This window comes from Amphiura filiformis, chromosome 10, assembly GCF_039555335.1.
Source record: "Amphiura filiformis chromosome 10, Afil_fr2py, whole genome shotgun sequence".
Lineage (NCBI taxonomy): Eukaryota > Metazoa > Echinodermata > Ophiuroidea > Amphilepidida > Amphiuridae > Amphiura > Amphiura filiformis.
Genome location: NC_092637.1, coordinates 9110396 through 9127018, shown reverse-complemented (window position 1 = coordinate 9127018; position 16623 = coordinate 9110396). Strand labels below are relative to the sequence as shown.

General features: G+C 38.7%; 1 protein-coding gene across 1 annotated transcript in view; it reads left to right on the top strand.

The window, feature by feature from the left end:
• The first annotated feature begins 8192 nt into the window (after positions 1-8192).
• The window catches only part of LOC140163220 (uncharacterized), a 31924-nt gene continuing 23493 nt past the window's right edge, over positions 8193-16623 (top strand). The window contains exon 1 of the mRNA XM_072186616.1: positions 8193-8361. Coding sequence (XP_072042717.1) covers positions 8215-8361 — 147 coding nt within the window. The 5' untranslated portion in view covers positions 8193-8214. The remainder of the gene's footprint in view (positions 8362-16623) is intronic.

Sequence of the window (16623 nt, the reverse complement as noted above, 5' to 3'; positions counted from 1 at the left end):
GAGCCAGTTGACCAATCACAGCATAATCCATGTTTATTTGTTTTTTAAAAACTAAAAGTCATTAGTCTGCACTGTCATGACTGATGCATAAATTATGATAAATAGAGGTCATACAAAGCCCGGCTGACAGGGGCGGGGCGGGGCGGGGCGGGGACATAGTTGGGGATGTTATTGTTAGGATGTACAGCATATTATTTGTGCCCCACATGGCTGGGGATATCACGCTAGCAAAATGTAGGGCCTACTTCCCCTGCTGAATCCCCGCTAGTCCGGGGTCCCCCAGGACCAGATATGGTCGATATATGTTTCAGAGCTGAGATTAAAATTGATTGGTGAATAAAACATATAATTTATGGTACTGAACATACATTAGACTTGTCAATTAGCAAGCTTCCCTTTTTTACAATAATTGTTTAAAGTTCATCGAGAGCTGACTGAAAACAGCATTTTATGTACATGCACTGCAGTGCAGGTCTGAGGTCTTGCATCATGTGCGTGGACACATGATGATGGACAACTTACTTGTCAAGGTTTATGAAAAAAGAAGTGATTCTTACGCATGCTCAGTGTTTACTTCCGTTTTCAGAGCGTTGAGCCGATCAGTCGATACCAATTAATCGCAAAACCGATGTCGCTTTTGCAAGTTGAAGAAATCTCAACTTTAGAGCCATATCACTTGAAGTTGAGTGACATGCATCAACCCATGAACCAATCATTTACAACCAACTCGTGAATTGGATTAGACTATGCCATATAGTCGATTTTTGATAAATAAAAATGTTATTAATCATGATGAACGCATTCAGTTGAACTCGAAATTATACTGATATTTATTACGGTACATCAAAATACTAGTATTAAATGGTTATGAAAAGTTTATATAATTATATTTGTGACAGTAAAAGTACAATGTATAGGCCACTGGTCACCGCAATCACCAATTCATTAATTAATTAATCCTAATTAAAACTGAAACAATATGAACCAATTTTATTTATTGTTATGGAAAGAGTATAGATTACTCTTTAAAATGACACCAAATTTATTATTGTAAGACAAGTATTATGGAAATTATGACATCATAAACATCACTTAAGGGCAGAGTAATGGGAGAGAACATGGACCTTTTCGAGCATAATTATTTTTGAATTGTATGTCTAAAGTATATAAAACTATACATTTTTGGAAAGGAAATGAGTCAAGGAATCCCATGGTGACGTCAGATTTGTTCAAAAATCTTGAGTTTTTGAAAAAATCACAAAAATGCACTTTTTTACCCCAATTTTTTTGTGACAACTTAAAAAAAATTCCGTTCGGAGTAAAAAAATTTTAGTTACTTTTTCATGGAGAAGAGACATGAACTTAGGGAAGGTTTTTTTATTTTTTGAAATTCGTCTTATTTTTCGAATATTGCAAAAACATGTGAAAAAGCACTTTTCTCACTCTATTAAGCTAAAAATCAGGTGGTGTATGACGTGCAGTCCCTAAATTCAGTAAATTTTCATCGTCAACCGTGTAATTGAATGGGATTATTTTGAAATTTTAAAACGCTTGAAATATCACAAACAAATAGGCCTATGTTGATAAATAATATAAATACAAGCTAAAACCGTTGGGGTTCGATAATGAACCCCACAAAACTAACCAGTATATGGAAAATGCCATACGGCCGGGCGGTTTCACGAGTTGTCGGCGCGATCATGTCATCCGCCGCCTGCTAAAAATTGCACATAATGGTGTATATTTTTGTTTTTAAAACCACATATTTTGAAAAAATGAGAAAACCTTCCCTAGACTTTGATTGGCTCTAAACGATAGTGCAAAAAGTTTACCTTTATCTTTCATATTTTTCGAGTTATCTTGTCACAAAAAAAAATTGACTTATATTGTCAAAAATTAACTCTGAGAAATCGACGTTTTAGTAAAAAAATGTCAAATTTATGCACAAAACGTCCTTATATTTTTAAACGGCAAGACTTTCACGCTTGTAAAAGCTGTATCTGGTGCGTGGTCTAAATATGCATCTTTTTGCACCAATGAATCTATAATGTCTGCTTTTAGTGCGCCCAAATCCAAAATAATTAAAAAATCTAAGTGGCTTTTTCACTGCAAATTTTTGTTTTGTTTACATCACATTTGCTGGCGTTAACAACATAATGAATGCGCCTTGACTGCGTTGGACATACGCGCAGAGTTTTGGCACACCGACGCGAATCGCTACAGTAATCACAATATTTCAGATTAGCAAGCATTTCTGACTCATTATTTCCCGCCAATTTACTAAGCTGTCTTGAGCCATGTGACTTTTTAGAGTTAAAAAGAGTGAAATAAACTCAAGCAAAAATACGAATACTTATTAGCAAGTTGTATTTTATCAGTTTCAAGTGATAGAATACATCTTAGTGTTGATAAATATCGAGAAATCTCAAATTCGGGCGTGGACGAATGTGTCTTCCATTACTCTGGCCTTAAAGTGGAAAAGTGTTACTCCACCGCCAAATTAGGTATCCCAACTCATAGCGCAAGACCTATACCTCTCCAGATGACCCATGACATGACTGTGGACTATGACGTGTTCGAGAATTTTGCAAACCACCACAGTCAATGAAACTGGCCGGTAATTACTGGTGTCTGCTCTGCTGCCTTTCTTGAAAAGGGCTGTTATGTTGGCTTCTTTCCATTGAGTAGGAACTTCTCCTGTGTCAACTGAAGACTGGAACAGGTCTCTCAATTTACTGGTGCAAGCTCTGATGCAACCATTCTCAGGAACCAAGGAGGCAACTCATCTGGGCCCTGCAATTTTGATGGGTCCAGACCAAGAAGTTGCTTTTCAATCCCCTCAGTAGTGATGACAAGCTTGGTAATGTCTGGTAAAGGTGCACCAAGAGAAGGTACCTCACCATGCCCCTCCTCCGTAAACACACTGGAGAATTGTTGGTTTAATATTGAAGCCTTTTCTTTGTTGTCACTAATTGTCTTGTCTCCAACTTTGAGGTCAGCAATCCCCTGATGCTCTGTACGGAGATTTTTAATGTAAGTCCAAAAGGATTTTGGTTGCTCTTTCAAAGATGTCTCAAGGTACATGTACAATGAGGTAATCGCTCTGATAAGTAGCACGAGCCCTGTAAAGATTTTTCTTCATACTCTTTCTTTCTTCAGCAAACACTTCCCAATCGGAGGTCTTACCACTTTCTTTGCTTTGTTATACAAATTCTTCTTTCTTCTGCACTGTTTGCGTAGACTAGAGTTGAACCAGGGTAAATTATACCCGGGATTATACCTTGAAGAAGACATCTTGGAGGGCACATACTAGACTCGCTGAGTCTCATGGACGCCGTTCCTATGTCCATCAGACTCGTATTTCCCATTTTGGATGTCAATGGGAAATACACACTTAACGATTTGCGCCAGTTAGAAACTTGAAAAAAATCTTTAAAATTTTATCAATGTATATAAAAGTGGTACCAACCTTATTGTGCTTGCTAATTTAAGACTCGGTTGAAACAAAATTAAGGATCGAATGCATTTTAGTGTCAAAAAGGCAAAATTATCGTCAAAGTTCTGCGAAATCGGCACCCTTGCCTGGGGTTCAGAATTGGAATCGGGAGCGAAAATATCCGATCTTTGCGATCAAAACCACAAAATTACAACTTTAAACATACTATTGGCAAAAGACATTATTATACCAAACAATATAGAATAGAAAATTTGACATCATTTTCTCAAAATATTGAAGAAATTTGCTCACTAGACATCAAAAATACGCAATCCAATTCCCGTTCAAACGCGTGAGAAACTGAAAGTGCATAATCCCGACTAGGCACATACCGGGTACTTATTCATGATGTCGGTGACATTTTGCCGAACTAGAACCCACTTCTCGTGGGTTTTTCTGGCATGATCGTGACGTGTTCTGGAAGTCATGGAAGTGGTAAACATGTTGCGTAAATACACGATACATGATGAACTGATGAAAGTATGAAATGGCAAACGGAATGGGTCATTCGACTGAGCAGCAAGTGATTAAAAAAAAAAATGTTTTCGTCCTGCCGATCAATCGCGATCGTGATGATATAGGCCTATTCATGATAGTGTAGCCGTTTATCGTTCTGACAGTAGTTAATTTCATCTCCTATTTCCACTCTACTTACGTATAAAGCATAAAGCTGTAGAAAGTCTGTAAAAATCTGCAACAACTTCCGCGACGATCGCTCAACTTCTCTCTGCTTTTAGTACAATGCATGAATGTTTATGTCACAACAAAATTCCGATTCATTTACCCCGGGAATACTAATCTTTATTCCAGTCTGCGTGGGATTTCTTGTTCGCCGTAAAAGGGCTATGAGTATTATAAACAAGGCCAAGAAGCATGAGATAGAGACTACGAATCAGCTTCAACTGTACCTGTATCCAATTTAATAATTTTTTTGATAAACATAACGAAAATTCCCTTTAAAAAGGAACGATTTCATTGCTTACCGGTATTAGTTCAGGCGTGGGTGGCTCCTCCCCTCCCCCAAAAAAGGAGGAAAGGTGAGAAGAGAAGATAAAGGAGAAATAGAGAAGAGAAAAGGTTAAATTGCACGTAGGCCTAATTGCGTAGGCCGTAGGGACCTTGCACAAACATTTGTAAGGGGCAAAAAGGGGGGCTGAAAATAGTAGAAAATGAGTTTATAGGCCTACACTATCCGGCTGTATAAGGTTGACGTAAATTTTTCACGGTCAAAAGGGGGAGGGCCCTGAAAATAGTTTTAGGCCCGAAGGGGCCCTGAAAAAATATGTGAATTTTTCTTTTTGCATCAGCCCCCCCCCCCCCTTTACAAGTGTTTGTGAATTAGGCCTATTAGAAGTCCAATAATTTAGGCCTACTCGCGTTTTTAGACGTTTCATCAATTCCGATCGGAAGACTTCATCAGTAAATGGATGAACCAGCAAGTCCTCTCGTATCCAGAGTCAGTGTACAGTTATTTGCAGTAGCTTGTCGTTGAATTGCGGGATGACTGGTGTATTTTATGTAGTTAACATTAACCTGGTTAGTAGTTATTTACAAAACAGTTTCTTCCAAATCCGTTGATTACATTCAGCACCACGGTGCAGGATATATCACAGGTAGAAAGTTGTTTTACAATGATGGATCATTGGAGAATACTCCCCTTATATACTTTTTGCCCGCATTCCTTCCCATAACCTATTGTCCTGGGTGTGAAATGTCTTTAGGGCTTTATGATATTTTTAGCAATTTAACACAAACGTACAATAGAGATGGGCATTATTCTTGGTCATGTTTGGACAACTAAATTGCGCTGTCCAAACATAGGCCTAATCATAATATGAACAAAGGGATATTTTTAGATGAGTCAAGTCACTGGGCTGTGTTTGGATAACTTGATTCACTTATCCAAACACAACCCTGGATGAATAAAAGGGCTGCGTAGTTCTGCAGGGTGGGGATAACATATTTATCTTAACACCTTTGGATCCTGTCGACTGGACTTAATGTCTGCTGAGGGGTGCTGGGTGAAATTGTTGACATTAAACATGTTATAAGCCGTTATAAATATTTGTGAGTCGTTATGGGATATTAACTAGAAATAATACCGGTATGATAAGCTGATACATCTTACAGGAGCATTCATAATAAGAGCTGCATTAGAATTGACCAATCAGCCCAATGCATTCCTTTCACCGTTACCTTTCCACCATGCGCAATGCATTTATTTGTCTCTTGCAAATACCATTTTGCTAACAAATTCTTACTATTAATGAGCAAGCATTCATCTGATTCTTTATCATTGAAACTAGTTATGTCATCATTTATTGCAAATATATACTGTTTTAATTCTAATTTTATTTAAAAACATCTTTTCAATTTGTGCCATATTGTTCACCCAGGTGGTGGTCGCATTGCATTCTCTAAATTCAGTAATTTTTCATCGTCAACCGTGTAATTGAATGGGATTATTTTGAAATTGTAAAACGCTTGAAATATCACAAACAAATAGGCCTATGTTAATAAATAATATAAATGCAAGCTAAAACCGTTGGGGTTCGATAATGAACCCCACAAAACTAACCAAGTATCACTGATAGCCAGAATGGAGTCAAGTGACTCTATAAGTGGAGTAAACTAGCACTGACTCTCCAAAGGAGTCACCTGATTATGACAGGAGAGCCAGTTGACTCTATCCTGTGGGGACAATTGACTCTACATTCAGAGTCGTCGACGGAGTCAAGAAATTTATGACTCTTCGAGGGAGTCAGACTCTATAATTGCTTAGCTCTTGACACCATGGAATGTATATTCTCCCATTCCAAGGGGATGGTGTTCAAGCCAAATTTACTCCATCGTGTCGTCCACTGTCGTCTGACAATCGAAAAAGAAAAAAAATGGCGTGAAACTCAGAGTGATTCCGGTTGAATTTTTATCTTGATGTACATCTATGTGTATCATTATTTTGTCTTTTTTTCGGACAGTCGGAGTGACCCTGTAATGGAGTCAGGATGACTCTATTAATGGAATCTGGGTTACTCTAGGAGCAGAGTCCAGCCACTACGCGACTCTATGTCTAAAATGACTCTATATTGGGAGTCAAATGACTCCTGTGTAGAGTCATCAACAGTGACTCTTCAGCGGAGTCAAGAAATTTGGACTCTTCGAGGAGTCAGACTCTATAATTGCTTAGCTCTTGACACCATGGAATGTATATTCTCCCATTCCAAGGGGATGGTGTTCAAGCCAAATTTACTCCATCGTGTCGTCCACTGTCGTCTGACAATCGAAAAGAAAAAAAAATGGCGTGAAACTCAGAGTGATTCCGGTTGAATTTTTATCTTGATGTACATCTATGTGTATCATTATTTTGTCTTTTTTTCGGACAGTCGGAGTGACCCTGTAATGGAGTCAGGATGACTCTATTAATGGAATCTGGGTTACTCTAGGAGCAGAGTCCAGCCACTACGCGACTCTATGTCTAAAATGACTCTATATTGGGAGTCAAATGACTCCTGTGTAGAGTCATCAACAGTGACTCTTCAGCGGAGTCAAGAAATTTGAACTCTTCAAGGGAGTCAACTGACTCTCAATATGGAGTCATTTTAGACATAGAGTCGCAGAGTGCTGGACTCTACTTTTAGAGTCACCTAGACTCCAGTTTGGCTTTCAGTGAGGCCAAGGCCTATATGATTCACAAGAAATTGTCAAGGGCAGCCAATCAATTGGTTTTCTTCAAGATTTTACACCCAATGACTCTTTTTTCTAAAACCCATTATTTCAGCATTTTTGGTGAAGAATATCGAAATTAAATGTGACAGAAATCGTACATATATGGCTTATAATATATACGGTAAGTCTGCAAGTGCAAAGTGTTCATAATGCCGTGGCAGGGCATTGCATGCAGGGCATGCATTTAAAAGTGTCGAAAACCAATTTGAACTTTGAGAAAGTCAACAAAGGTGTAAAAACTGGCCATCCACATCAAACCCTCTGGAGAGTCACAGTGTAACATTTCCTGAGAAAATAAAATAGCTCAGGATCTATTAATTCTGGGGAAAATATTGTCAAAATATTGTCAATGTTAATAATATGCAATTTATAGAGACATTGATATAAAATTGGATCGGTTGAGCCCATCTCTGAGCCCATATTTATTGGTCGAGCTATGAGTTTTTAAATATTGGACGAGACGTAGCGTAGTCGGGTCCAATATTTACAACTCATATAGCGAGACCAACAAGTATTGGGCGTAAATCATCCAATCATGTTTTTGAACAAAAATCACATTTTAGCAAATTTTTTTACTAAAAATCACATTTTTTACCAAAAGTCATGTTTTTGACCAAAAAAAAAAAAGATTCTGAAAACATAATAATGATAAAATTGGATGGTTTATCACTCAATACAAAATTTATTGGTCTCGCTATGAGTTAAAAATATTGATAGCTCGACCAATAAATTTGTGTTTTGGGTTCAAACCATCCAATTTTATATCAAAATTAGGTTTCATTGTAATATTAGATGCGTGCTAAAACACCCTGTCATGTGATCCAGCTATTTTTTTTAAATATTTGTTTGTTTGTTCAGTATTTTGTTTAGTATTTGTCTATTTTGCCTGAATTACCACTTATAAAATACTTGCACCGCGATTTGAATTTGTTACAAAATGTACATTTATGTATTTTTGACTTAGAAGGCCAGCCATAAAACACGTTTTTAAAATGGATCCAGTTTCCAGAGTTCGAAACGAAACCGGAAGTTCAGTCGTAAACAACAATTATCAGTCAGAAGAATATCAACACGAGAGAGAGAGCAGGACGATCTCAGGGGACGATCCACGAAGTCTACCAGATTTTCACATTTTTGCTGTAAGTAGAGAGGAAACATATCAAATTATACCGTTATTATATTCTTTAGACATGTCAGATAAAGTAACATGCATGACACTTTTTGTAATTCATGAAATTTGAATTGTGATTGTTGTAAAATTGTTCAGCTCATCATATATCCAGGCTGGACACATCACACTACCGTGTGATGTGTCCAGTTCATCTCGAAATTTGCATATAACATGGAGAGCTTAGCATAATGTATTGGCAGCATGCCTATGCCTGCCACTTCCACATACTTGTGCATAATGAAGGTCATTTGAAAACCATAAATGTTTAGGCCTATGTTAAACTGTACCGTTACACAAATTGTAAGCTATCATTTCTACCCTATGCGACCTAACAGACATACCTGTAAATCAAATAGCAGTTCAACCATCCACAAAAACTGGTCATCGCTGGTATTTTTCATGAAGAAAACGACACTTTTTTAGATCCAGGAACATGTCCAAAACACGCCAGCTGATCATACCAGCGTGACCCCACGCATGTACATAAACAAGCCGTGTTCATTGTTTAATTGTCACCTGCAGCTGTTCGCCAGAAAACTTTCTGCATAAAATTACCTGGGGTCCCTATCAGGCCTGAGACACACTGGCGCTTAGTTTGAGGACAGTCACTATGAGTTACTAATGTCGAAGCACATGCAGATAAAATGCATTGATGGGTCGCCATTTTGTGACTCGTGCAAACCAACACAAACAAATTATTGACTTAATAATCTTTTTCAATCATTTAATAAAACGCGCATCTATCATGATAATATTACTTTTATTATTTTATTATTTGAATTAACCTCCAGCACAATTTCTGTGTCCATGATTAATTTTTATACGGATTTACCTGTGTTGATTTTAAACTGTTGTGAACGCGAGCATACCTAAATTGGCACAAATTGACAGGCGATTACCCACCATTGCAATGCGGGTACACGGAAACGATCCAGTTTAGGATGCATCGCAGTTCCTGTTTGTAAACCAGGCGAAACCGCCCATCCAACCTGATCGTAACACAGGATTTGTGCTGGAGCTTAGTTAATGCGCAAACCAATGCGCAGAAGAAGACCTTGATATTAGGCGGAGCTTACGTTTCACAAGAATGATTGACAGCTGTGAGTAAGTGAAATTTGTTCTGTGATTGGTCACAAAAAATATGCATTTTCTCATGTGCGAAATGAATATATTATCCATGGCTTCAAAATTAGAACTGCCAGTTTCCACAGAGCCCTGATATAGGACCTCTATGGTCTCTATTTCATCATACAGTTTTCTTGTAGAAGATCTGGCAGGTGACAATTAAACAATCAGGCTAGCTATTTGTACACGTGGCGTGGCCTCGTCATCCTTTTATTATCTCTGGTCTTGTCACGCTTGGTAGATTCGCCCACCTGTGATTACTGACCTGGATCTGACAGAAGATTGTGGAATTTATTGATTTTCAGCAGCAGGATTTTATGAAACTGCCAATATTTGCAAGTATTCTGAAGGATCGGTAATAATTAAAATATTTTTCATGGTGTCGGTAGTGCAAGTTGAAGTTAGTGAATTTGTGGTTTTGTATGTTATGTGCAAGAGTGTTTTCAGGAAGCGTAAATAGGCAGGCCGTTATGCTAAGCTCTCCATGTTATATGCAAGTTCGGCGATGACTGGACACATCACACGGTAGTGTGATGTGTCCAGCCTGGATATATCATCATACAAAATAACAAATTAAAAGGGCATTTCGTGATCCACAGCCTCATCCCCCACTTTTCTCAAAAAAAGTTGAGATTTTTATATCACTGGAAACCTCTGGCTACATAATGTTTATGTACAAAATATTTCTTGCAGATTAATTCGTTTTTGCAAAGATATCGTGAAATTTGAATTTCGTTCTGGTGCACCAGAACGAAATTACAACACATGTCTATATGGAGCAGTGTAATACTAATACACATCATGCATAACTCGCATAACGCAAAATCGGAATCAACTGAAATTTTGGGAATAGGCTTTTTTCGTGGATATGTACTGAAAATGTCATAAAAAGAGGATGCTAGGATCACGAAATACTCCTTTAACATTCAATTCATTATAAATCGGAGGATCGTTAAAAGCGACCAGCCCTTTCGTGGAGGTGGAAGGAGACAAGGAGGAGGAGAGGAGGAAGTTTAATTCAAGTAACACAACAACGCACAGCACACATGCACTTAGCACGTCAGCACCAAGCACGTACGTCGCACCAAGAGATGAGTCTAAAAGAATTAGACACAATACAGCTGATGCCAAAAAGCATGACAGCAAGTACAGTAAGTTGGGATCTGAAAGCCACAGATCATCTAGAGCTGATGCCTGGAAGTGTTTCAGAAAAGACGTCAGTAATGAGGATTGGTCTACACGGACAAGTGATAGATCATGTGATGAGAAGTCCATAAGTTTTGGACAAAGTGAAGATGCAAGGTCAATAAAAAATCATAGGCCTAGAGATGATGATGAGTCTACAAGAGTTAGTCAAGATGGTGGACTAACTTACAGTTACAGATCTAATAGAGATGTGTGTAATTCACAAGGCGAAGATGAGTCTAGTACAAGTGGTATTAGTCATGATGACGACTCTACAACTAGTGGTAGTAGTAGTCAAGAAGATCGGTCTAATAGTTATAGACCGAGTGTGGGAGACGTGTCTCATGAGTATAGACCCGAAGAGGATGATGATCACTATACAAGTTGTACTTCAGACAGTGATGGGTCGGACTTCCGGTCCATTGGTCCTAGGAAGGAAGTAGACAGAGATGAAGTAGACAAGACACATGAAGAAAATAAGTATGAGGATTCAGATAATGATCGGTCAGACTTCCGGTCCATTGATCCTAGGATTGAAGTAGACAGAGATGAAGTAGACAAGACACAAGAAGAAATTAAGTATGATAGCACAGAGGAAGAGATTTACGAAGAGGGGACATCCACTGATGGTTCCAAAAGTACAAGAAAGATCACCTGCTATTGCACTAATGCCCAGAGCTTGGTGAACAAGAGGACAGAGCTTGAAGCAATAATTGACGACTTACATCCTGATGTAATTGGAATAACGGAGACATGGTGCAACGCGACTATCATGGATAGTGAAGTTACCTTTGAGAATTATGCTATGTTCCGAATAGACAAGGACTCACCTACCGGTAGAGGAGGCGGGGTTATTCTTTACATTCATGAGTCTCTATCAGCAGTTGCATGTCAAGAGATGGACAATGATTTCAATACCTCAGTCTGGTGTCTGATCAAGTTGGAAAGGCAAGACAACTTGCTAGTTGGACTCTGCTACCGAAGTCCCAACAGTACGGAGCAAAACAGTCGGAAGCTTTACGATCAGCTGATATACACTGCCAAAGTGAAGAATGTTACACATCTTCTAATCATGGGAGATTTCAACTACCCAGAGATCAACTGGATCCAGGGCACTGTTGGCAGTGGTCCAAACCCAGCAGAAGCGAGGAAGTTTTATGATGTCACACAAGACGAGTACCTAGTGCAACATGTGGAAAAACCAACTAGGAGGAGAATTGGTCAGAAACCATCGATGTTGGATCTAGTCCTTTCCAGAGATGAGCAGATGGTTAGCACTATAAATCATCTAGCGCCGCTTGGAAGCAGTGACCACGACGGGCTGCACTGGGAGTATGAGACAAGGTCCAATTTTCAAGAAGTGAATAACAACACCAAGAGTTACAACTACAGCAAAGGGACTACAACAAGATCAAGAGTCACTTTAGTGAAATTGACTGGGAAGACATTCTTCATGGCACAAGTTGTAATAGTGCATGGAATATCTTCAAAGGCAGTACAAGAAAACCATCGAGGATCATGTTCCCCTAAGGAAGAAGAGAAGCAAAAAGCCCCGTGGCTAAAGTCGGTGTTAAACGATCAATCAAGAAGAAACACAACATGTACCAGAAATACAGAAAGACCCTGCAGTACAAAGACTACGCTGAGTACAGAAAGCAGAGCAACAAGACCCAAAAAGAGAGTCAGAAGAGCACAGGTGGAGTATGAAAAGAAGATAATGAAGAATTTCAAAAAGAAACCCAAGGCTTTCTACAGCTACGTTAGAGCCAAGCAGAAGGTGAAAGCAGGAGTTTCACAACTTGAAGACGAGAAAGGTGAGCTGACAAAAACAGATCAGGAAACAGCAAATGTCTTAAACAACTTCTTCAAGAGCGTGTTTACCAATGAACCTGATGGAGATGTGCCAACATTACCAGACAGGTGCCCCGCATTGAAAAAATTATGTGGGCGGCGTTTACTGTAGATGATGTTGAGAAGAAGTTGCATGCATTGAAGGAAGACAAATCACCTGGAATAGACCAAGTACATCCTTATGTTTTGAAAGAATGCAAGAGTGAGATGGCAGTACCCTGTTCAAGATCTTCACAAAATCGCTGGAGGAGGGTAACATCCCAGATGACTGGAAGCAAGCAAGAGTGTCCCCAATATTTAAGAGGGGGTCAAAGAGTCAGGCAGGTAATTACAGACCAGTCAGTCTTACCAGTGTACCCTGCAAGATCATGGAGTCACTACTGAGGGATGCTATACTCAAGCATGTAAACCAGAACAAACTTCTTTCAGAGGATCAACATGGTTTCACCAGTGGAAGATCATGCATGTCTAATTTGCTCACCACCTTGGAAGATGTGACAGACAGCTTAGATGAAGGATTTGGAGTTGATGTTATCTACCTTGATTACTCAAAAGCCTTTGACACAGTCCCTCACAAAAGGCTTTTGTCAAAGCTGAGAGCCTATGGTATCTCCGGCAAAATCCTTGATTGGATTGCAGCTTTCCTACAAGACAGGAAACAACAAGTTGGAGTAAGGAAAGGCTTGTCAGAGTGGGCTGATGTCCTAAGCGGCGTGCATCGCAGGGCTCAGTATTGGGACCAATCCTTTTCGTCCTGTATGTCAATGATCTGCCAGAAGTGGTATCGTCCAAAACAAAGATGTTTGCTGATGACACAAAGCTTTACAACAGGGTCCAGAAGAACAGCTCTAAAGGAGGTGATGATATCCAGGAAGACCTAAACCATCTCAAAGATTGGTCAGATACGTGGCTCCTCCGGTTTAATGCCTCCAAATGCAAGTGCATGCACATGGGAATCAACAACAATGAGAGAAGCTATGTTCTAGGGGAAGAAGAAATCATGACAGCTAAAGAGGAGAAAGATCTAGGTGTATACATTACAGACGATTGCACACCAAGTCTGCAATGCACAAAGGCAGCCAACAAAGCTATGACTAGCCTGAGGATTATTAAGAGAACTTTCAAGCACATTGACAAGGAGAGCTTCCCTATCTTGTATAAGGCATACATTCGCCCACACGTAGAATACTGTGTGCAGGCATGGAACCCCTACCTGGTAAAAGACATCAAAGCCATTGAGAAGATCCAGAGAAGAGCTACCAAACTGGTTCCAAGCCTGAGGGAGAAGCCCTACCAAGAAAGACTTGAAGAACTGAACCTGTATCCCTTGGAGATCAGGCGACTGAGAGGTGACTTGATCGAGGTCTTCAAAATCCTCAACGGCTTGGAAGATATCCACCCAGATAAGATTTTCACCGTGTCTCATAACACAGGCACCAGAGGTCACAAATTCAAACTCTTCAAAATGCAGCTGAAGAAAGGTTTGAATTTGAGGAAGTTCTTCTTCTCCCAGCGAGTGGTAGATGTGTGGAATAACCTTCCTGAAGATGTTGTTGGAGTCAATACTACAAATCAGTTTAAAGGAAAGATTGATCAGCACTGGAAAGAAAATGGATATGGGGTGCTAAAAGGCCTAAACCTATAATTAATCCCATCAATCCTGTAAGTGTAAGTGTAAGTGTAAATTATAATCCGAGCTATGAGTATGAGGTTAAAATTACAAATTTATCAAATTAAACTTTCGCATCAAGGTTAAACATGTTCTTAACTATACAAACATACCTTTTATTTCGTCTAACAAGCTTTATTTTGTTCAAAAATCCATGTTTTTATCGCAATTTTTTACGTAAAAGAGCTAAATTCAATCAAGACAATGTAAACTCCAAAACTTTTGCGTAGCACAAAAACACAAGCGCTTGAATTGATGTACGCTCGTTTTGACGGTGATTTACGCTCACGTATCAAGCATTTTCAAGCGCGTTGGACAGTATTTTACTGCATGACGCAGTTTCTTATAAATTCAAGATGGCGAATTTCTCGAAAAACACGGACATTATATATTTTTCTTAAAAAAATTCCCTCATTTCACAAATTCCTGCCAGTGCCACTTTCCACTCATCTGATCATCTTTTTATGTGACGGAAGTGATGCTGATTTTATGAAGGTATGTTTCTTGCTTTTCCAATAATTATTAAATTGTTTTTTGAGACAAAAACTTCCTAGCACTGAGTGAGAATAGCCGTTTTTGCTTTCAAAAAGTTGGTGTTTTTTTAACCTGGTTTTTACCCCATAATTTCCCTCATTTATCAAAGCCCTGCCCTCCTTCCAATAAAAACCTTGACTTGTGTTTGGCAACTGTTTAACCTTGATCATGTTGATGCAAAAGTAAACCTTGATGCAAAAGTAATTAATTTAGTCCCTACATTGTATAGCGAGGGTGGTCTAAAGGAAAAGATCGCCAGGCATAAATCATATGCAAGTCATTCTCGATCCATGGATCATGAGAGGATGCATAGTACTTGTTTGTGTGGGAGAGGATGTAGGCCTACCTTCTGTGTCAGTCAGCGTACTTTTGATAGAATAACACGCTCTCGTGACCTATGTCACCAAACCTTGACCTTGCCAAGCAACGAGAATGTGATTGGTCAATTCTCAAACTAGTTGTGTTTTTTGCAAATTCACTAATTATTTTATTGTATAATTTTTAGTGTATGATTGTAATGTTGGATGCACTGCACATGAGTGCATGTGCCGCTGAATTTTGTTCCCCTTTTGCATTGTTTACCATTGGTTAGTAAGATCCTGTTTGATCATCTACTCATGACTGACTACTTGTGTGACTTTCTTTTAATTTTATGGTTAACTGGCTGCATTCCTTACTGTAATAAGCTCATTGCAGCCAACAAAACAAAGTTAGCAAATTATCCAGGGTGTCTTTGTCATAAAATCCTATGGGGATGGGAATACGGTATCAAGATATTTACTTTACATGTTGAAGGATCTGATTTTAAGTAGGCCTACATTATGTATTGAATGTGTGTGGTTTATACAATCATACCAGAGTATGTTATTATGCACAAACAAATAATGATTTTCAGCTGGCCTAGCCAGGCTATTTTGTATACTAGTTCCAAAGGCAAAATGTTAAAATTTTTCACATCAATCCCTAGCTTCCAAACAACTGATGTCCAGTTCATACATACTCACGATATAAGGGAGTGTTCATTAATACTTTGGTAGGGGGGGCTGGTCTACCTCAAATTTTTCACTCGAAAACTTTTTTGACCCCCCCTCGATGGACCGTTAAACTTTTTGAACCCCCTCTTTGAAAGACAAAACTTTTTGACCCCCCCATTATCGTATAACATACTTAGTGTTGTTTCCAGTGGTGTGGTATCTGGGTCACATGTCATGGAGGCCATGGGAGGCAAATGTTTGAAACATTCCGGTGGGACAATTGCGCAAGAAATACAAGCACAAGGAAATTTTCATTTTATACTTAATTTAGATTTGTCCCAAATCAGGGTGTTTATCTGATTTTACAGGGATAAATGAAATAGAGGATTTATTTGGAGGTTCATAGGTGCATAATATGGATCCGTGGCTATTATGATAGTACTGTACAGTGCGCGTGAACCGCCCAAAAAATGTGTACAAAATAATTTTGCAATGAGAGTAAACTGAACATGCTGAAGTGTGCAGTTTACATGCAAAGAAATCCAATTTATTCGCAATATTTTCTTGATTTAGTTGTATTTGATCAGATTGGTACATAATCATACTGAATTGTATCCTACTTTTAAGAGATATAAAAATTTATGATAAAAAGTGCCAGTATTTATTAGACCAACCCAGATGTTGCATGTTGCTGATCATCTTTAATGTTATATTAATTAATAGATATATGTGTACACTAAATGCCATCATTTTTTCAAACAAAATTACTGAAAACGAAAACTTGCCCTTGTTAAAAGTGATATAGAGGGTCTCAAGCCTTGAAAATTTTGGGTTTTGAAGAGGAAAACTTTTTGGCCCCCTTTCCTACCACCTAAAACTTTTGGTCCCCCCC